A 22,173-nucleotide genomic window follows, 5' to 3' on the forward strand; every position below is an offset into this window, starting at 1 on the left:
TCTCGGGCTCCGTCGTGACCGCGGGGAGATGGCTTTACGGCAGCCGTAAGTGAGGGCGTTGGGCGCGCGACGGAAGCTGGCCGTGGCGGCGGAGGGGCTCCGGCTCTGCCCGTGAGAGAGGAGCGGGAGGGGATGGGGGCTGGAATTGGCGGCGGAGACCCCAGGGGTCATCTAGCCCGCCCCCGCCCGCCCGGGGAGACGCCTCCGAGGCGCGGCGCCCTGGGCCTCGGGAGGGGCTCTGGCCAGGGCCGCTTCGGGCGGGGGTGGACTCGGCGGCCCTGGCCAGAGCCCCCCCCAGTCCGAGGCTCGGCGGGTGCAAGCCCAAAGGATAAACTGGGGTGGCATTAGTTTTGAAAAAGGAAGGGGAAACAGTGCTACAAAAACCGTGTGGCGAACAGAAAACACCCCTTCCATGTCCGGGGGGGGGTGTTCTTTCAAAAGACATGGTTTTTTAGAGAGGGAGGTGTGATGGGTTGCCCTCCCGGATAGCATGAAATGAGGGCGTTGGGGTGTAACTTGAGTTAGTTTTCAGAGGAAAAGGGCCTTGGAGAATTGGTGTAGGTCCCAGAGAGGCTTAAAGGCCTGTCCTTCTGTGTATTAGATTGCAAAACAGCAATCTGCATGAAGATAATTACCACGGCTGCTTGAAGTCACAGTAACTTTAACCTTGTTGCCACACAGATCAAGTGTCTGTCCTTTTTTAAACTAAGGGATTGGTACCTCCGGTATGTAGGACAAGTACATGGGCCCATTGTTCATCACAATGGTCACCCTGTGTACGGAGCCAGTGAGGTGGTCACATGCAAGTGCTCCTGATGAATAAGGGGCAGATCCTGTGAAACACAGTCGGTGAGACTTCACTCCCTAAAGAGCACCCCTGGGTGGCAGTTTGGAGTGGGAGACCAGCAGAGGCAAAGGTTAAGAGGGGGGTGAAGGGAAGGAATGACTGATCTGGCTGGAATTTGATGGAGGCTGAGAGGCTGTGGAAGGAAAGTGGGTGCCTGTCTTGATGAGGAGCCCCCTCACCAGCCCTGTGTATGTTCTCTTTCCTCCCACCTCTAGACTGGCCAGTTCGAGTTGCGAGATGAGGCCGCAGCAGCCGCCTGTTGCCAGCAAGGTCTTTGTCCAGCGGGACTACAGCAGTGGCACCAAATGCCAGTTCCAGACCAAGTTTCCTCCAGAATTGGAGAATCGAGTAAGGGCTCCATGCTTTCGTCATCCCTTGCAGTCTGACACAAGTGGGAGAGAGTTGGGTTACACCCAAGTTGACATATCCAAAGTTGATAGAAAGGGTGACTTTTCCACAGTAATGTTCATGATTCCAGTTTAAGTAATAATATAAAAACTGGAACATTCAAATTTATAAAATTAAAGGTGCACAGCAGCTAAAAGCAATCAATAAAACTTAGGTTTTGAAGTTTTGATGAAAATATACAAAGAAAAAGCAGCAATATTAAAAGCTAGGAAAACTAATTTTCCCTTCCTTTGGGAGTCCTAAAAAGCATTCTTATTCTTGTTTGGAACACAGAAGTATTTTTACACACCCGTTAACTACACACTTCATTTTTTTAAAAAAATGCCTCAAATTGGACCCACCAATTCCCGGTCAGAGTCTAGATATCAGCTGTGTATGGTCTTTGGAGGGGTGGCAATCTGCCTTACTGTTTTTTGTTTGCTTTCTAAAGTTCTGGCTGGCAAACAGGGACCAGATTTTAAATTAAGTGTGGGTGAAAGGGTCAGCGCTGCTGCCTGTGCCCAGATTTGCTCCTCCTGAATCTTTTTCTGCTCTTTTTGGAAGGATTCCAAGAGAGAGAGGGAGTCAGACAGGCAAAGTCTTATCTCAGGACCAGTGTGATCTACCATCGGCTTTCCTGTGGAGAGGATCCTAGTCCCTTTTTTCTTTTGATTTTTAAATTTTTGTTTTAATTTTACTTGTAAACTAGTTTGGAACGATTGTATCTTGAATGGCAGGAGAGAGAGAGAGAGAGAATTGTAACCATATGTAAATAAGTACTAGTGTGAAATCAACATTTCTTTTATTTATGTTATCCCTCAATGCACGTCAGCTACAGATGTGTGCAAAGTCCAAGTGATTGTGCATGGCTGAGGGCATAAACTCCTTATGTCCTTATCCTGGTGACAGTTTACATTTCTGTTACTGGGTGGGGAAGGTATTAAAAAGGCTGTGGCTCAGTATAGAAGGAGGTGCCTGAAGTGTGTGATAAAGGGTTATATCCTTGGAAATAAGCGCTATAGTGAAGTGCTCTGTGAAAAACCCTTGTAGTCCAGTTTTGCCGCTGGCTTTCAATTGCCAATTCCTTTGCTCAATAACTAAGTGTCATTATACAGTCATACCTCGGGTTATAGATACTTCGGGTTGTGTGATTTTGAGTTGTGCACCGCGCCGAACCTGGAAGTACCGGAACAGGTTACTTCCGGGTTTCGGCACATGCTAAATTGCGCTTCGCGCATGCGCAGAAGTGCCGAATCGTGACCTGCGCATGCGCAGATGCAGCGCTGCAGGTTGCGAACGTGATTCCCGCACGGATCACGTTCGCAACCCGAGTGTCCACTGTATTTGCCTTTTATTTGCAATTACTAGAGACCAACCTTTCATGGGTTGTAAGTTTCTAGTATCAAAATAAACTTGGGCTATCTAGTGAAAACCCAAGATCATGAACATCTTTGTGTTTTCTCTATTGATTGTCACTTCCTGTGTATAAGTTTTGCTGAACTTGTAGATCCAGCTGCACACTCAAGCCCAGGCAGTTAAAAGCAGCTGAGTTGTTCTTGAGTCACGTTATGTATGTGGAAGTTCTCTAGGTTACTTAGTGTGCCTAATGCAACAGTGACGTCGTATCTTCTCATTGGATTCTGTTTGTATTCTTGATTGTTGGTTCACATTCTGCATTTGGAGAGTTGCCTAAAAGCTTGCATGCTTAAGGTTAACTTAGCAAAATAGTGCATGGGGATGTTTCAGCAATGGAAAATAAAGAATACAACTCCCTGCTAGACCAGATGTTTTGGGACTACAACTCCCATCATCCCTGACCACTGGTCCTGTTAGCTAGGGATGATGGGATTTGTAGTCCCAAAACATCTGGAGGGCCGAGTTTGCCTATGCCTGGTTTAGATGATCACCCATTACATGTTCCAAACTGAAGCAAGCAAGCAGGGGAAAGTGAAAGGGTGAAGGCGCAACTCTGGAAGACCACCCAATGGTCGTCCCCGGCCCCCATCACATTAACCTCAAAGTGGCTTTTTCTTCTCAGCACAGTACAGTCATACCTCGAGTTAAATGTGCTTCAGGTTGAGCATTTTCAGGTTACGCTCTGCGGCGACCCGGAAGTAACGAAGTGTGTTACTTCTGGGTTTCGCCGCATGCACAGACTCTCTAAATGACGTCATGTGCGGAAGCGGCGAATCGCAACCCGTGCACGTGCAGACGCGGGTTGCATTCGCTTCAGGATGTGAACGGGGCTCCGGAATGGATCCCGTTCGCATCCAGAGGTACCACTGTATTGTCCTGATCTTGAAGAGTTGAGGGTGTGTTCATAGAGCAGTGACACGGCAAGGGCACCACCTTCAATGAGCTTAGTTAGGTGAGACTTGAACAGGGGCTCTTAACTTACTACATGTATACAGTTGTACCTCAGAAGTCAAACGGAATCTGTTCTGGAAGTCCGTTCAACTTCCAAAACGTTTGAAAACCAAAGTGCGGCTTCTGATTAGGAAGCCATGGAAACCCTGTCAGACGTTTGGCTTCCAAAAATAGTTCGCAAATCAAAACAGTCGTTTCCGGGTTTGCTGTGTTCTGGAGCCAGAACGTTTGGGAACTAAGCTGTTCAAAAACCAAGGTACTACTGTACTGTCTTTCCTCCAGAAACTTACAGCAGTGTTTTAACCTCACAAGAATCCAAGGGGTCGTCTTAAACTGCAAGAGCATCTTGCCCAATAGCTTAGTCCTCTGCACATTTCCTTGAAAGTTTGGCTGAGTTCAAATATAAGCGTGTGACAGATTGCAGCCTGAGCCTTGGCTTCCTGCAGCTAAACGCGAAATGGTACCAGCTCAGAAGTTAAACAAAAGGAGACAGCGACTTAGTACAGTTTTGATGCTGTCATCCTTAAGGGTGGTGATAATAATGAAGCCATTGTCTTCCACAGTGAGATCACTGCCCCTACTGCCATTTGAATTCAGTGCTTCTTTAATTTTGTTTTGTTAGTTGGTTTGTATCCAAAATGGATTTGAAAGAAATTCATTTTCCAAGCCTTTTAGTGGACCTGTGCAGAGATTGTCTGAGGCCTGTTGTGGGAGTCTCCAGTCGGCTGGGAGACATGGGGTGTTCTTCACATGACAGTGTAAGTCTGGCAGGCTCATGGTGGGGGCCCCAGGTCAGCTTAGCCCTCCAGTCGCCAGAGCAAGTATAGCTGGCTGCCCCTCCCCACTGCACAGGCCTGCCAATTAGTACAGTGATACCTCGGGTTACATACGCTTCAGGTTACACACTCCGCTAACCCAGAAATAGTGCTTCAGGTTAAGAACTTTGCTTCAGGATAAGAACAGAAATCGTGCTCTGGCGGCACAGCAGCAGCAGGAGGCCCCATTAGCTAAAGTGGTGCTTCAGGTTAAGAACAGTTTCAGGTTAAGACCAGACCTCCGGAACGAATTAAGTACTTAACCTGAGGTACCACTGTATACTGCATGCAAATACTTTTTAAAGAATGCTGTTTGGGCCTGTATATAAGCTGACGTCTCCACTGGAAAACATTCACCTCTAGAAACAAAGGTTTACCTGTTACAGTGGTGCCTCGCAAGATGAAATTAAACCGTTCTGCGAGTCTCTTTGTCTTGCGGCTTTTTCGTCTTGCGAAGCACGGCTATTAGCGGCTTAGCGGCTATTAACGGCTTAGCGGCTATTAACGGCTTAGCGGCTTTAAGAAAAAGGAAACAAACTCGCAAGACGTTTCGTCTTGCGAAGCAAGCCCATAGGGAAATTCGTCTTGCGAAGCACCTCAAAAAACGGAAAACTCTTTCGTCTAGCGAGTTTTTCGTCTTGCGAGGCATTCGTCTTGCGGGGCACCACTGTACTTAGCTATCACTGCACACAAAACCATATATGCATTGGAGTTTGCTACGTGAACCAGGTTGAATGCCTTCTGCTAAATGTGATGCCTTTTTCAGGTCGACAGGCAGCAGTTTGAAGAAACAGTGCGAACTCTAAACAATCTTTATGCAGAAGCAGAGAAGCTTGGGAGCCAATCTTACCTTGAAGGGTGCCTGGCCTGCTTGACTGCCTACACTATATTCTTGTGCATGGAAACACATTATGAAAAGGTACATTGAGTTACTGTGACCTCTGGAAAGGGCAGGGTGCAACATGGGCAAACTGGAGTTGTCAATGGCAGAAAGTAATTCCACAAAAACAGGCACGTTAGTCTCTTGCAGCAATGAAGGCCAGTGGCACCATTCTGTCCCCAGGAATAAACTTTGCTCTCACTTTCTGGTAAGAGTGAGAGCTTTCTGGTGCTTGCCTGCCTGCCTTTAACAAAGGAAAGCACTGGGAAACAGCAGCAGTTCCCTCTGCTAGTTGGCTTTCTGGCCCCAGATGAATTTTCAGGATAGTTTTCATAAATGGGTGGATGCATTTCCCTCCCATCAATCACTTTCTTGACATTATAAAGGCTATCCAACTGTCTCTTGGCCACACAGTTCTGAATAAGAGGTGCTTTGCTTTCTCTCCTAAGCCAGCATGACATATTTATTTAGTTCTCCAGAGTCCATTTCCTCTCACCATGGTGCTTCTGTTTCTGAGATTATGTAATCTGGATTTGGTGCCTTTGTTACTTGCTTTTTGAGGTTACTCAGAATGCATTTATAATATATTGGCTTTCAAGAAAGGACACTCAAGGTATTTAGATCCAACCACAGTAAATATCCAAGTTGACTTTTAAAGTTTGCTGTGCTTGACTTAGAATAAAAGCACCCTTTCCAAAGACCATAAAAGGTAAAGGGACCCCTGACCGTTAGTTCTAGTCATGACCGACTCTGGGGGTTGTGGAGCTCATCTCGCTTTATTGGCCAAGGGAGCTGGCGTACAGCTTCCGGGTCATGTGGCCAGCATGACTAAGCCGCTTCTGGCGAACCAGAGCAGCGCACGGAAACGCTGTTTACCTTCCCGCCGGAGCGGTACCTATTTATCTACTTGCACTTTGATGTGCTTTCAAACTGCTAGGTTGGCAGAAGCTGGGACCGAGCAACGGGAGCTCACCCCGTCGTGGGGATTCAAACTGCCGACCTTCTAGACGTAGAATAAAAGCACACTTTCCAAAGACCATACTTGAGTTAAATGCTTTTTTCTGTAAATGAATAATTTACTAATGCTTCAAAAGAGTAATAAATATTGTTGGCAGTTAGTTATTATCTGGATAACCTTGGCCTATGTTTCTTTAAATTTTCAGATTTTTCCACTGGTCCTGGCCTTCAGGGTGCATTGAAGCTGTTCAGTTATTTAATAAAACTGCATAGTTGGATCAAGCTGCTTAACATGTTACAGATAAGTTAGGAGGCAAATTTGAAACACAAAACAATATTTTGTGTTTCTATATGCCATCTATAAGCAGTATAAAATGTACCAGCTAACTAAACAGCAGAGCAAGACGTGGTTGCCTATGCAGCTGGCTATTTATGCAGTACTCGCCCTGATATTCAAAGCACTTTACTTTCATTATCCTGATAATCTGCCCAACAATCTGTAGGGTCAGCCATTACTGCTGGGACTGAGGCAAGGTACTTCCTTGATCATGAGACTCTGCAAACAGGCCAGCACCACCTTTGTTATCTTTCTTTCTTTCTTTCTTTTGGTTTAATATTTTTATTAATTTTCACACACAAAAACTAAATCATTACATTAAAGGGGGAAAAAATGAGACATTTAAAACAACTATACACAATCAATATTAAATCCACATTATGGGATTACTTGAATCCCCCGACTTCCCTCCACTCCTTCCCTTGGTTCCTTTGTATTATCTTCATTCATGCATGTCAAAAAAAAAAAAATCTTTATCTCTAATTAACTCCAACTTTAAACATTGTCTATAACATTGTAAGTGTTTTTAAAAATCCTGCTAACGTATTAACTTGCATACATTGCTTTTGTAAATATGCAATAAACATTTCCCATTCTTTTTTATATTTGTTGTCATCTTGATCGCTAAGTTTCCCAGTTAATTTATCCATTTCCGCATACTCCATTGACTTACGGTAGTTTGCCAATCTTCCTTGGTGGGGACTTCTTCTTTCCAGTGTTGGGCTAGCAGTATCCGGGCAGCCATTGCTGCATACATGAACAAATTCTTGTATTCTTTACGTAAATCCATTCCTGTAATACCTAATAGGAAAGTTTCTGGTTTTTTAACAAAGGTTATTTTTATTTTTTTCCAATTCATTATATATCGTTTCCCAATTTTTAAAATAACTTTACATTGTCACCACATATGAAAAAACGTACCTTCTACTTCTTTACATTTCCAACACTTACTTTCTCTTGCTTTGTACATTTTGGCCAATTTAACCGGTGTTAAATACAGTGGTGCCCCGCAAGAAGAATGCCTAGCAAGACGGAAAACTCGCTAGATGAAAGAGTTTTCCGTTTTGGAGGTGCTTCGCTAAACGAATTTCCTATGGGCTTGCTTCGCAAGACGAAAATGTCTTGTGAGTTCCTGCGGGGTTTTTTTCCCTTTCCCCCCCTTTTTCTAAGCCGCTAATAGTGCTAAGCCGCTAAGCCGTCAATGGGCTTGCTTCGCAAGACGAAAAAACCGCTAGACGAAGAGACTCGCGGAACGGATTCTTTTCGTCTTGCGAGGCACCACTGTACCACCTATAGATCATGTAATTCTCTTTAAGTAAGGTACAGGCTGTGAATTTTATATCATTCTTCCATAGTCTTTCCCAATCTGTCATCTGAATATTATGTCCCACGTCTTTTACCCACTTTATCGTAACACACTTGACCTCTTCATCCTTAGTTTCCCATTCCAACAAGTTACACATTTTTGATAATAATTTAGTACCACTTTCTATTATTTCTCTCTGGAAATTTGAGATTTCATTGGTGAATCCTTTCTTTTTATCATTTTTGAATACTTCATTTAACTGAAAATATTGTTACCAGTCTGTTACCTTTCCTCTTCTTGAAATTCCTTCAATTTTAATTGGTTATTCATTTCTGTTAACAGCTCTCTATGTTGCCCAATTAGGTTTCATATTTAATTTTTTCACGGATATTGCTTCCAGTGGGGAAAGCCACCATGGTGTTTTTGTTCTAGCAAATCTTTATATTTTTCCCAAACTTTAAAATCACAATTTTTATTATATGATTCTGGAAGTTTTTATGTACTTTTGCCTTCTGATACCACAAGTACACATGCCATCCAAATTTAGTATCATGTCCTTCTAAAACTAATAAATCTGCATTTTTTAATATTATCCAATTCTGGATCCAGCATATGCAAGAAGCTTCATAATATAATTTTAAATCTGGTAAGGAGAAGGTACCTCTTTCCTTAAGATCTGTTAATAATTTATATTTTATCCTTGGCTTCTTTCCTCACCAGATAAATACCTTTGAAATATCCTTCTGCCACTCTTTGAAGCAGCTCACATTGCTTATCACTGGGATTGATTGAAACAGAAAGAACATTTCCTTTTTTAAAAAAAAATAATTTTTATTAACCGACCAATCAAATCACATCACATAAATTCCGAATTTTAAATTTTTGTTGGGGGGACCCATATTTCAAGTTCCAAGGGGGGATTCCGATCATCTTCTTGCTGCTGCGTTAATATCCAGAAATCTGTCCAAATAATGTTCATAACTCTATCCAGTCTTATCTTGCTGTTTCCACATCTCATCTTGTTCGTATATTTTTCTTTTTTTCTTTATGATCTCTTCTGATAATCTCCTTAAGCAGGTAAAAACCAATTATAATCCTGTGTGAATTTTTCCGTTCGTCCAATCATCATATCAAGATGGTTTCCATATATCATCACTTTCATAAATAACAGCACTCTTTCCATCATTAATCTCTCAAATCTGTCGCTCTTTAGTCCTCTGAGGATGCTTACCCACAATATGAAAACAAATCTACTCCTCCTCCCAGACATAAGTCTTTCGACAGAACTTGCCAAAATGGGGACGCTATTTTTTGCTGCATCATTCCAAAGCTCTTATGCTTTCCACGATCTTCTTGAAACATGCTTTGGTTAGAAAATTATCTCCACACAGTCTTAAATCCACAGCTTAAGTCATTTAAACGGCATTTCTGACTTGGGGGGGGGGGGGATTCTTGGTTAATCACATAGAGAAAAGAAAGGAAAGTTTCCCCCCCTCCCCCATCCAGTCCCGTTGCCGAACATACCGAGCCTTGTTGTGTCTTCTCATGATTTATTCTTGTTTCTCCGACCCGTCTTGTTTCTCAGAGATCTCTTTGGTTAGCAGTCTTTACTCCCCATTCTTCCTTGAAATATGTGCATTAGCTTCCTCCTAATTGTTTCTTTTGAAGTTGCTGCAGCTAGAGGCAACGTCCAGGAGCGCCGAGATCCGCACAAGGGCTTTCTGCCTAGTGCCCCCACCCCCTCAAATTCGGGGGTGATATAGGGCACAGCAGGCAAGGGCAGTCCCATACACACACTTGGGGGGCCGGGAGGCTGTTTACTCCCATCACAGCCTCTTAATTACCTCGTGTGGGTCGGAGAGATGTTATTGTCAGCCATCTTCTGATGCGTCCCTAGTCCCCCCCCCCCCCGAAATAACATTTCCTACAGGTGCTTGTAAAAGGACTTTACTACTTTAAACATGGTTTTGCAAACATAGTTTTGAGAAGCAGATTGGATGCAAATGCTACAAGAACGTTTGTCTCTTCTTTCCCCAAGGTTCTGAAGAAGATTGCCAAGTACATTCAGGAACAGAATGAGAAGATCTATGCCCCACAGGGCATCCTCCTGACGGACCCCATTGAGAGAGGGCTTAGAGTTGTATCTTTTTCTGTGGCTTCCTAACCTTTTGTGCTCTGGTAGCTCTCATATCTGTTTGTGCCTTTGTGAACCAATAAAACAGCCTGTGGCCATTAAACAAACAAATCCTGCTGGGATGAAATTAGTATTTTACTCCAGCTTTTGAGCAAATCTTGTTTTAGCCTTTGTTGTGTAAGCACAGCCCCTTAACTATCTTCACAATTAGTGTTGGCCTAGGACTTGAGAGATTCGTGCTCCTCACTCAGCCAAAAAGCTCACTAGGTAACCTTGTGCCAGTCACTCAGTCTTGGTCTTAACAGAGTTGTTGTGGGGGAGTGGGGAAGGAACCTTGGATGAAAGGGTGGGATATGAATGGAAGAAATCCCTTTCTTAGGTGTGGAAATCACTTCATATGTAATGATTGCTACTTCTGTTGAGTTTTCGCTTGATAGCACATGGGGTGAAGCTGGCAGATAGAACCTTACCATCAGTGCTGGTTAGGGAGGCTGCTCCAAGCAGAAGAGAAGCATCTCTTGCTTCAGTTTCTGCAGAATTGTAGTTTGCTATGTGAGGCCTGTTATGTTGACACACCAGGAAGTGATGGGGGTGTTCTTCACAGCTTCAGGTGTACAGGCCGGTTTGCCTGGACTCTTCTTAACAGGTATCAAAGAGTACTGGTTGGGGATCCTTGGAGGTAGGGAACAAGCTTCCTTCTGAGTGTTGCTTATCAGCTATAGCAAAAAGAGCCTTCCAAGAAGTCTTTCCCCCCATTCTGTAGATTTTGCTTCTGACAAGGGCATAGGCAACACGGGCTCTCATTGGGAGGGCAGTAAAGTGCTTTGCAGCCGCCTTTGCCTGTAAGGAGCAGCGGTTGGCATTTCTCCTCCAGAATTCAAAGTGGGGGTGGGGAAGGGTTTATGCTAGTTCATTAATAGTATAACATTTAGAAAGAAAGAATTTGGCTGAGTCAGACTCATTGGCCCATCTAGCACAGCATTGTCTGCACTGGCTGGCAGCAGCTCTCCAGGCTTTGAGGCAGGGGACATTCCCATGGAGACCTTTGAGGACTGAGCCGGGTGTCTTCTGCAGGCAAAGCACTGAGCTGAGGTTCTTCTCGCCCCTTAAGTGGGGGTGGGGCAATATAAGATTCAGTACTTCGCTATCTTGATGTTTTTACCCACATGCCTCTTCTGCAGTGTATTTTTTTTAACAGCCCTGCTGTGCAGATTGAAATTACCATTTATGAAGACAGAGGTGTGAATAGTGGGAGATAAATCCTGAGGTCCAAGGTAAGTGTTAACTGTAGATGCTGCTTTGTGATCTGCTTCTCTACAAAAGAAAACCCCACCAAAATAGTTTATTCCCACTGCTCCCACCAAAGAAAATGGTTTCTGCATTTAAAGTTCATGGGAAAAACAACCCTATACTATTGCATTATGATTGTTTCACGTAGCCCTAAATAAGTGAAAATTTTAAAATAATGTTAAACCCCTGGAGAGCTGTTCTAGCAGCAAATGAAGGAACAGAATTGAGAGCCAGTGTGGTGTAGTGGTTAAGAGCGGTAGTCTCATAATCTGGGGAACCGGGTTCGTGTCTCCGCTCCTTCACATGCAGCTGCTGGGTGACCTTAGGCCAGTCACACTTCTTTATAATAATATAATAAAAATAATTTATTATTTGTACCCCGCCCATCTGGTTGGGTTTCCCCAGCCACTCTGGGCGGCTTCCAACAAAGATGAAAAATACACTAAAATGTCACATATTAAAAACTTCAGGTGTCTTCTGAATGTCAGGTAGTTGTTTATCGCTTTGACATCTGATGGGAGGGCGTTCCACAGGGCGGGCGCCACTACCGAGAAGGTCCTCTGCCTCGTTCCCTGTAACTTGGCCTCTCGCAGTGAGGGAACCGCCAGAAGGCCCTCAGAGCTGGACCTCAGTGTCCGGGCAGAGCGATGGGGGAGGAGACGCTCCTTCAGATATACTGGACCGAGGCCGTTTAGGGCTTTAAAGGTCAGCACCAACACTTTGAATTTTGCTCGGAAACGCACTGGGAGCCAATGTAGGTCTTTCAAGACCGGTGTTATATGGTCTCGGCGGCCGCTCCCAGTCACCAGTCTAGCTGCTGCATTCTGGATTAGTTGTAGTTTCCAGGTCACCTTCAAAGGTAGCCCCACGTAGAGCGCATTGCAGTAGTCCAAGCGGGAGATAACCAGAGCATGCACCACTCTGGCGAGACAGTCTGCAGGCAGATAGGGTCTCAGCCTACGTACCAGATGGAGCTGGTAAACAGCTGCCCTGGATACAGATTTGACCTGTGCCTCCATGGACAGCTGTGAGTCCAAAATGACTCCCAGGCTGCGCACCTGGTCCTTCAGGGACACAGTTACCCCATTCAGGACCAGGGAATCCTCCACACTTGCCCGCCTCCTGTCCCCCAAAAACAGTACTTCTGTCTTGTCAGGATTCAACCTCAATCTGTTAGCCGCCATCCATCCTCCAACCGCCTCCAGACCTTCCAGGACCTTCACTGCCTTCACTGGTTCTGATTTAAAAGAGAGGTAGAGCTGGGTATCATCCGCATACTGATGAACACCCAGCCCAAACCTGATGATCTCTCCCAGTGGCTGCATGTAAATGTTGAAAAACATGGGGGAGAGGACAGAACCCTGAGGCACCCCACAAGTGAGAGCCCAGGGGTCTGAACACTCATCCCCCACCACCACTTTCTGAACACGACCCAGGAGGAAGGAGCGGAACCACTGTATGACAGTGCCCCCAGCTCCCAGCCCCTCAAGACGGTCCAGAAGGATGTTATGGTCGATGGTATCAAACGCTGCTGAGAGATCCAGCAGAACTAGGAAACAGCTCTCACCTTTGTCCCTAGCCCGCCGGAGATCATCAACCAGTGCGACCAAGGCAGTTTCAGTCCCATGATGAGGCCTGAATCCCGACTGGAAGGGATCCAAATGGTCCGCTTCTTCCAGGCGTGCCTGGAGTTGTTCAGCAACCACTCTCTCAATCACCTTGCCCAAGAATGGAAGATTTGAGACTGGGCAATAATTGGCCATCGTGGCCGCATCTAAAGATGGTTTTTTAAGAAGCGGTTTAATAACCGCCTCTTTCAGCGGGTCTGGGAAGGCTCCCTCACGGAGGGAAGCATTCACCACCCCACGAAGCCCATAGCCCAGTCCTTCCCGGCTAGCTTTTATAAGCCAGGATGGGCAAAGATCAAGGAGACAGGTGGTTGGCTTCACTCGTCCAAGCAGCCTGTCCACATCCTCAGAGGTAACAGATTGGAATTGATCCCACTCAACTTGACTAGACAGGACTCTAGCACTCTCCCGCCCTGGCCCTGCTCCCACGGTGGAGTCTACTTCTTCCCGAATCTGAGCGATTTTATCTTCAAAAAACTTTGCAAAATCATTGCAGGAGATCATGTGGCCCGTACTGGGGCCCGATGTTGCAGGTGGTTCTGCTAAATTGTGAACCACCTGAAAAAGTCTCCTGCTGCTGTTTTCTGCAGATGCAATAGAGGCGGCGAAGAAAGTCTTCTTCGCCGTCGCTATCGCCACTTGGTAGGCTTGACGTTGAGCTCTAATCTGTGTCCGGTAAGATTCGGAATGAGTTATCCGCCACCGGCGCTCTAGCCGTCTCAACAATTGTTTCATTGCCCTCAGATCCATGGAAAACCACGGGGCTGCCCGGGCTCCATGCAATCGGAGAGGGCGCTTCGGAGCCAAACAGTCAATAGCCCTGGTTAACTCCACATTCCAGCGGGCCACCAGGGAATCGGCTGAAAGGCCATCAATATGGGATAAAGCATCCCCTACCACTCTCTGGAAACCATTTGGATCCATTAAGTGGCGGGGGCAGACCATCCGAATCGGTCCCACCTCCCTGCAGAGGGGATGGGTCGCAGAGAAGTCCAGTTGCACCAGGAAGTGATCTGACCATGGCACTTCTTTCATTTCACTTTTACTTAGTGTCAGATCACCAACATCCGTAGAGGTAAACACCAGGTCCAAGGCATGTCCGCGGCTATGGGTTGGGCCAGACTTATTCAGGGACAGTCCCATGGAGGCCATGCTTTCCACGAAGTCCCGAGCGGCCCCTTGTAAGGTTGTGTCAGCATGGATGTTAAAATCCCTTAGGACGACCAAGCTAGGTGTCTCCAGGAGAACATTCGCCACAACCTGAAGCAGCTCGGGCAGGGAATCCTTGGTGCAGCGGGGAGGTCGGTACACCAAAAGGAATCCTGTACTGCCCCTATTGCCCAACTTCCAGAACATGCACTCGGAAAACTGAGTCTTCCCCATAAGACGCCTGGTGCAAACTAACGACTTCCTAAAAATCACTGCAATCCCCCCTCCCCGTCCACATGACCTGGGTTGCTGTGCGTAAGAGAAACCTGGTGGACAAGTGGCGGCAAGGACAGGCCCATCTGCTTCATCCAACCAAGTCTCTGTTACACATGCCAGGTCAAGTCCTCCATCCATGATCAAGTCATGGGTGGCAGTGGTCTTATGAATCATTGACCTGGCATTGCACAGCAGCACCTTCAGGTCATGTGGGTATCCCTTGCTGATTCTAGTATCCGTCCAGTCAGGACCAGACCCGGAGGCAGGGATAGTCCTCAGACGACTAAACCTGCCTCCTCTGTAATGACATGGTCTGGTCTTAGCGTAACTCCTCCTCCTACCCGTGATCACTGAGATCGGTTGTCCCCAAACAAATTCCCAGGCCCAATAAACATCCATCCCACCCCCACCCACCCCACATACAAAAAATTCAAAAGAAAATTTTAAAAACATTTTAAAAGCACTCTGCACCCCTCCAGCAGTAACAGCAACTGTCCTAGTGCGGCCCGTCAGGCCCTGCACCAGGTGGTAAGTGGCAGGAAGAAGCAGGGCCCCCAGACACTCACACAGGAGTGTCCTCCTGGGCAGCAGAGCACAGCTGTTCCTGTGAGGCTTCAGGCCCCGCCCTGGGCCAGGTAGATGGTAAGCAGCAAGAGCTGGGCCCTCAGGCACTCACACAGGAGAGTCCTCCTGGGCAGCAGAGCGCAGCAGTCCCTGTGAGGCTTCAGGCCCCACCCTGGGCCAGGTAGGTGGTAAGCGGCAAGAGCAGGGCCCTCAGGCACTCACACAGGAGAGTCCTCCTGGGCAGCAGAGCGCAGCAGTCCCTGTGAGGCTTCAGGCCCTGCCCTGGGCCAGGTGATAAGTGGCAGGAAGGAGCAGGGCCCTCAGACACTCACACAGGAGAGTCCTCCTGGGCAGCAGAGCGCAGCAGTCCCTGTGAGGCTTCAGGCCCCGCCCTGGGCCAGATGGTGAGTGGCAGGAAGGAGCAGGGCCCTCAGACACTCACACAGGAGAGTCCTCCTGGGCAGCAGAGCGCAGCAGTCCCTGTGAGGCTTCAGGCCCCGCCCTGGGCCAGATGGTGAGTGGCAGGAAGGAGCAGGGCCCCCATACACTCACACCTTCTCTGAAGTCTCTCAGCCCCACTCACCTCACAGAGTGTTTGTTGTGGGGGAGGAAGGGAAAGGAGAATGTTAGCCGCTTTGAGACTCCTTAAAGGGAGTGAAAGGTGGGATATCAAACCCAAACTCTTCTTCTTCTTCTTCTTCTAATGATTCTTCTGGAATTATAGAATAATTAGACTTTTTATTTAATCTGATTGAGTATTATTTTCTACCTATCACATTGAAAAGAAGGAATCAAGATCGGGAGGATGTGGAGGAAAGAAAAGGAGAACAGGGAGACTCACAAAACAGTGATAGCTGGTTTGGAATAATACTGTTGTAGTCACTAAGAAGATAGAGTGCATATTAAGGTTTTTCTTTGTATGCATGTTGCTTGTTTTCAGGATGCTGGTTCTTGGGTTCTGTCACCTAGTCATCAGTTTTGAATGGAGAGTGAATTTTCCCAACAACCTAGTGGGAAACCAGAATGTAACCAAGCACTGAAGGACAAACAGAAATCCTCAGCCGCTTGGCATGAGGAGGATTTCCTTTTGGACACTTTGTCAGAAATTGCATGTTGCCTTGCAGCTCAGCCCCCCCAGTCCGCTTTGCTGGAGGGTCTGCATGGAGCAGAGAGGTCCTTCCACCTTGCCCTTGAAGACTCCATTGCCAGTTGTGGGGAAGTTTGAGCGAGTGGAAGCTGCCACGGACAGGATCCAGTCAGCAACCCCCCCCCCGCCCCCCAAGAAGGTGTCTGATAGGTGGACCCCACCACCAGCCTGAGACTGCAAGGGGCCCCTCTGTTTCTGCCCAGGGGTTAGGATTAGCAGCCTGAGTTTCAGTGGCTCAGAAATGGACTGATGATAAGTCTGAGATTGAATAATACTTCCAAGAAATCAACCAATCTACATGTTGTAGATGTGGCACACCCACCTGGTACAAAGAAAGATGTTAAGAGATATTTAAGCTGGCTTTAGGACCATTGTTGAATAGCAGGCAACATGTGAATTCACCAACTGGCAATAAAAATGCCATTATCAGGCCAAATATGTCATTAAAGAGAACACCCTTCAATCTTTCTTGCCAGATAGGTGATTTATAATGCAAGGATCAATTTTTAGTTGATTGGTCAGTGTCCTCTATCAGCTCCTATGCTGATCAGAAAGAAGTTTCACTCATAAGCATGTGCAATTAAGAGTATTCTAGTTTGATCTATCTTGCCTTAAGTTGTGCATCCTCACAAAAGTGGGATGAAAACCAAATTTGGGAGTTGAAATCTACCCTCTTGTGTAGGCAGCAGCATTATTGAACGTGAAATTCTAGATCTTTTATCCTGTCACAAGAAGGAGTGTACAGTGGTACCTCGGGTTACATACGCTTCAGGTTACATACGCTTCAGGTTACAGACTCCGCTAACCCAGAAATACTACCTCAGGTTAAGAACTTTGCTTCAGGATGAGAACAGAAATTGTGCGGCTGCAGCAGGAGGCCCCATTAGCTAAAGTGATGCTTCAGGTTGAGAACAGACCTCCAGAATGAATTAATTTCTTAACCCGAGGTACCACTGTAGTGCTGATGGAAGTAATTAGTTGAAATTACAATTGATTTTCCCTATAAATATAAAAAGTTTAACCAGAAGTCATTGTTCAAATGATTAACAAAGTGTAGTCCTGCTTATTGCTGCTGCTGCTCTTGTTTCGAAAGCAATTTCTGTCCAGTCTGTTGTTGGCTTCCCTGGAGGAAAATGTTGGCCCCTGACACCCTTTGGCTGCAGTATGACTGTTGCTGGTGAGCTTCAGAATAGTGCAGCTAGTCCATTGGAAGGTCCTGCTAATCCCTGAACTCTTGAGAGGAAGCTGTCATGTTAGGCTCTTGTTTTCTGTGGCTGTAATACACCCTCTTCCCTCCACGCCAGCTGCGTTTACTGCCACATCTGTTTGGCAACATCCATTAGATATGGCTCATTTGACAGTTGCTAGTGCTTTCCAGAATAGTTGTAGGGATTTTGAGCAATTACATACACAAAGGACCTATGTTATTGGTGTTCAAGCCACTGTGAAATTTCTAAACCTAAGGCGCATAGACTGATAGTACATTTCTGAATAGCTTCATTAACTGCAAGTGTGTTTTATTTAGCATGATGATTTGAAGCTCTCCAGTAATGTTGAGGTAGAAGAGGAGCTTTGTAGATTCTCTGGCTGCCAAAATTGTCCTTTGGTCACCTTCCTCTTCCAGCCACCTGAGGTTGGCTTCCTGTCCACGGCATTCGTCCAGAATGGTCCACAGCTGTTGAACATACACAGGAAGGATGCCATGGGGACCCTCATGACATAGGCACTCAAACGCCCCTTTGGAAATTGGCGTTTGAGTGCCTGATGCTCATCAGAATGACACAGAGCTGGTACTTTATTTATTTAGTGCAGCGAGGCTCCTCACGGGGTCTCTGCCATGGGAGCATATTCACCCAGTGCTTTTCAAGCTGCACTGGCTCCCTGTGGAGTACGGGGTCAGATTTAAGGTGCTGCTTTTGACCTTTAAAGCCCTTCACGGCCTAGGACCCTCGTACCTACGGGACCGCCTCTCCCGGTATGCCCCACAGAGAGCCTCAAGGTCCATAAATAGCAACACCCTTGTGGTCCCGGGCCCTAAGGAAGTTAGATTGGCTTCGACCAGAGCCAGGGCCTTCTCAACACTGGCTCCGGCCTGGTGGAACGCTCTGCCTCACAAGACCAGGGCCCTGCAGGATCTGATTTCTTTCCGCAGGGCCTGTAAGACAGAGTTGTTCCGCCTGCCCTTTGGCTTGGAGCCAATTTGAGTTGTTCCGCCTGGCCTTTGGCTTGGAGCCAATTTGAGTCCCTCCCTCCCTCTCTTTCTTTTTTTCTTTTCCTTCTCCTCCTGCGATGAGGCTACATTTTAATATTTTAATGTTCCATTATTTTAATGTTGTATTTTTTGTTTTTAAGTTGTAATCATTCATCTTGTTTTTATTATTGCTTGTAAGCCGCTCTGAGCCTGGCCTTGGCTGGGGAGGGCGGGGTATAAATAAAAATTATTATTATTATTATTATTATTATTATTCTTTTATAAATAACCTCCAGCCAATCAGAGTCTGCTGTCACCCAGGCCAGTCAGATGGACTTCACCTGATGCAGGCCACATGTAATAAAACCTTAAAGCAATTGCCCCTCTCCTCTGTCAGAACCACTGCTCCACAGGTTTGCAACACTGGTAACAGTACAAGGCTTCAAACCTTTAAAGTCACTGAAAATTTTACCTTCAAAACACAAACATATCTGAGAGGAAAGTCATCAATGTTTTGTTTTAATCTGTTTAACTCAGCTCTCTTTCTTCCTAGGTTCCAGCTTTTGTTCCAGAAAGTTCCCCTACCTCCTCCATCATAACATCATTCCTTTCTTCTGCCGCCAACCCCATGGTGCCATCTACCACAAAGACTTAACTTCTCAAAATCCTACTCCTTCACAGCAAAATCCCATGGACAGGATAGCATCCATTTTGTGTCATATGGGTAAGCCAAAAGCAATGGCGTCTGCCTGGTAGCTTTAGCTTCCAAGGACCAGTTGAGCAGCCATACGAGTCAGTGGGCACAAGACCAGACTGGAGTCGGCTAAGGGCTGAGTGGCTCCTTTTGCAAGCGCTCGGATTTTGTCAGCTTTTCTGGAAGAAAGCAGCAGTGCGGCATAGGCAGCTGAATCTCCAGAAATGAGGCCCATGTTTGTGAAGTGGCAGCAGGGTGTTTCTCTGCTTGTTCAGAGGAGACTTGGAACAAATACCATCTTGAGTTGAAGCCTCCTGTGGTGGTAACAGCAACAATTCAAAAAGGCTTTCATTTTTAACACTTCACCAAGAGCTAGTGCAGTCTTCGGGACACGAAGTCCTCTGCTTTCACTGTGTCTTTCAAGAGAGGAGAAGGTCAATGGTTTGTTTCGTTCAATGCGCGGAAGTGCGGCAGCCCAAATGTATGCTGTGCCAGTCAGTGTAACCGCCCCCTGCTCTCTCCACCCCTTTTCAAGTGTTGAATATGTGAGCTAGGTAATAAATGGCTTTTTCAGTTTTGTTAGCAGTTAAAAAGTTTTAGGGCAAGCTGGTAACTTGACTAGAAATGGTGTTATGATAGCGCTTTGTTTTAGATCTCTCTCACACAGTGTGCAACTCAGCAGCCTGTAGTGCTTCCACTTGCATTCAACATTCCTCTAGCAACACTTACAGAATATATAGAAGATTTTAGTCTTCTGAGTTGATACCTTCTTATGGATCAAGTGTTTTTCTCCATTCATCCAAGTGGGCCCTTGAGTAGAGGCCAGCAAGAGTCGCGCAGCCGCTTGACAGTTGCTGTCGCCTCCCATGTCCAGGAATTCAAGGCTTTGCCAAAAGAGACCACCTACAAAAACGGATAAAATATTTCACTTCTTGAGCGATTCAAAAAGCCAGTAGTGAATCAGGGTCTTTAGGTGGATTATTCTTCAATACCTATTTGCTGGTTTCTTTATCCTTTCCTCTAGAAGTCTGTTTAATATTTAAGTGTACAAAACACCTGTTGTTGTTTTTCTAAACTGTAACAGTGTTCTGCCTTTTGCACCCGTTACAATCAGTTTTGAGAAATATTAATGGATTGGTAACTTTTTTTCTTAAATAAATTTTGTCATTTGCTAGCACTGATCTGAATTTGGGTTTATTTTCTTCCACGAAAGTTAAACCAATGACATTTGGGGGGAATTGAAGATCCCCTCTGCTACTCAGCCTGCCCATGGCCTTATTTGTATGTATACATTAACTTGCGTGTTACAGGTATATTTGTGGAGACACATTTTTGGAGGATCTTTAATGTGAATATTATTGCACACCAAGGAAATCATTGCACTGCACTTATACATCCTCAGTTATTTGGAGGAATTAACAAAAGACAGAATCCCAATGTCCATTCAAATAAAATATTTTTATTTATTTGCAGCCAGAATGGTGTGCAGTGAGTAAAACGCCTTTGCTTCTTGAAGCTCTGGATTGCAGCATTAGAGGATAGAAACATGGCTAATGATTGCAAGAAAATACCTAACCCCATATTGATTGGGCCAATAGCTTACACTTCCCTTTTTTACTATGGTAAAGAGGAAACCGGCTTCCCTCATAACTTAGTACCTTCAAGGTGTTTAGGACAACTCACTCACTCTGGATTGTACCTATGGGTCCCTTCCAAACTTGTGATCCTGCATGTGTGAAGTTGGAATCTTTTGAGAGGAAACCATTATTGAACTGATCTCACAGCCTTGTCACACAAAAGTTTGCCCCTACTTAGTTTTTTTCATTTCAGCTAGCTATTTCAGATGGAAAAAGTTGTTTTGCTTATGCACAATGAGTTGGAATTGGTTTCTGCTTTCCTGCAAATCAGCCAGAGATCTCCCGGTAGATCCCAAGCTATTTTCTGTGCCCCAACCTGTCCTATTGTACAGCAGATTTTCTAGTTCTGACAACACAGCATGAGATGGGAGTTAAGATAAGGTTACCAGATTTTTTTCAATGAATCCGGGGACACTTTAAATAAAATAAATAAATACAATGTTTGGGACATTGATGCTGCAGCAATGGCGGTGGCAGAGGGGCGGCCGCCACCTTGACCTCAACTGCCACGTTTCCCCTTCCTCTGAGGCTTCTATCTCCTTTCTCCATGGGCCTGGGCAGCCCCTGAGTTGTTGGTTCTTCGGTGGTGGTGGGGAATGGAATGTGAAAGGCAAAGGAGGGCCGAAGGCTTGGGCAGCGCGATGCCTCTTCCCATCGGAGCAGCCCCAATCCCATTCCTGCTTGCACGCAAGCTCTGATGGGCAGCGTGAAGCCTCCCTTCCCAGCTGAGTTGCTGGGGTCAGGGAAGGTGGAGGCAGCCCGGAAGGTGCATCTTTGAGCCCCTGCACCACCATCATATGGGGACCTCCGAGCAGCCCCTGAAGCCAGCCAGAGACAACTGCTCCGGGCTGCTGAGACTGCGTTTCCCGGGGACGTTTGATGAAATCTGGGGACATTCTGGGGATGGAATTTGTCTGGGGACTTATTTGCAAATCCGGGGACTGTCCCCGGGAAACTGGGACATCTAGTAACCCTAAGTTAAAACAAAACAAATTCCTTCCAGTAGCACCTTAAAGACCAACTAAGTCAGTTCTTGGTATGAGCTTTCGTGTGCATGCACACTTCTTCAGATACCTGAAGAAAGAAGCACACTTCTTTTGTGCATGCACACGAAAGCTCATACCAAGAACTGACTTAGTTGGTCTTTAAGGTGCTACTGGAAGGAATTTGTTTTGTTTTGACTATGGCAGACCAACACGGCTACCTATCTGTAACTGAACCTAAGTTAAAAGGTGCTGCTGGGTGTTCTCTCCCCATCCCGCCCTAGGGCAGTGACTCTTATTTCTCTGTGCCACACTTTCAGGATACACATTTGTTCACCTTTTTGTTTTAATTGATAAACAATACCCAGGAAAACAAAAAGACACCACTCCCAGCTGTCATTTCTAAGGCAGAAGCAACTACAGTACTTTAGAACAGGCTCAAGGCCCAACGCGGCTGCTTCATTTCTTCCTGATCCCATGAAGCAAGCCATCCTCTGTCCAGGCTCTCATCTTCTTATCTGCGGGTGAATTAATTCATTGAGTAATTCATAATATATGTGTCAACGTTTCTTGGCGCTCGCCCG

The 22,173-nt window shown here is 46.0% G+C and overlaps 1 protein-coding gene and 1 long non-coding RNA gene across 6 annotated transcripts; one reads left to right on the forward strand and one right to left on the reverse strand.

Annotated features, from left to right (window-relative positions):
- The first annotated feature begins 2 nt into the window (after nt 1-2).
- GOLGA7 (golgin A7) lies at nt 3-20,146 on the forward strand. 5 transcript variants are annotated; one of them, XM_081870098.1, is made up of 6 exons: nt 3-45; nt 1,063-1,195; nt 5,183-5,335; nt 9,935-10,036; nt 11,242-11,304; nt 18,829-20,146. In XM_081870098.1, the coding sequence occupies exons 1-5, from the start codon at nt 29-31 to the stop codon at nt 11,287-11,289; spliced, it is 453 nt and encodes a 150-aa protein (XP_081726224.1). In that variant the 5' UTR covers nt 3-28; the 3' UTR covers nt 11,290-11,304; nt 18,829-20,146. The 5 variants fall into 5 exon arrangements, with proteins under 5 accessions (XP_081726224.1, XP_081726225.1, XP_081726228.1 ...); XM_081870099.1 differs by having other exon boundaries at nt 39-111; XM_081870102.1 differs by lacking the exon at nt 3-45 and adding an exon at nt 68-111 and having other exon boundaries at nt 1,072-1,195.
- Nucleotides 20,147-20,408: 262 nt separating this feature from the next.
- On the reverse strand, nt 20,409-22,157 carry LOC309346411. Its single transcript, XR_014158624.1, has 2 exons — nt 21,827-22,157; nt 20,409-21,579 (listed from the first exon to the last, which is right to left on the reverse strand). It is a non-coding gene; the product is annotated as an uncharacterized lncRNA (long non-coding RNA).
- Nucleotides 22,158-22,173: the final 16 nt, after the last annotated feature.

The sequence above is a fragment of the Podarcis erhardii genome (assembly GCF_964252035.2).
Source record: "Podarcis erhardii genome assembly, chromosome: 7".
NCBI classification, from domain to species: domain Eukaryota; kingdom Metazoa; phylum Chordata; class Lepidosauria; order Squamata; family Lacertidae; genus Podarcis; species Podarcis erhardii.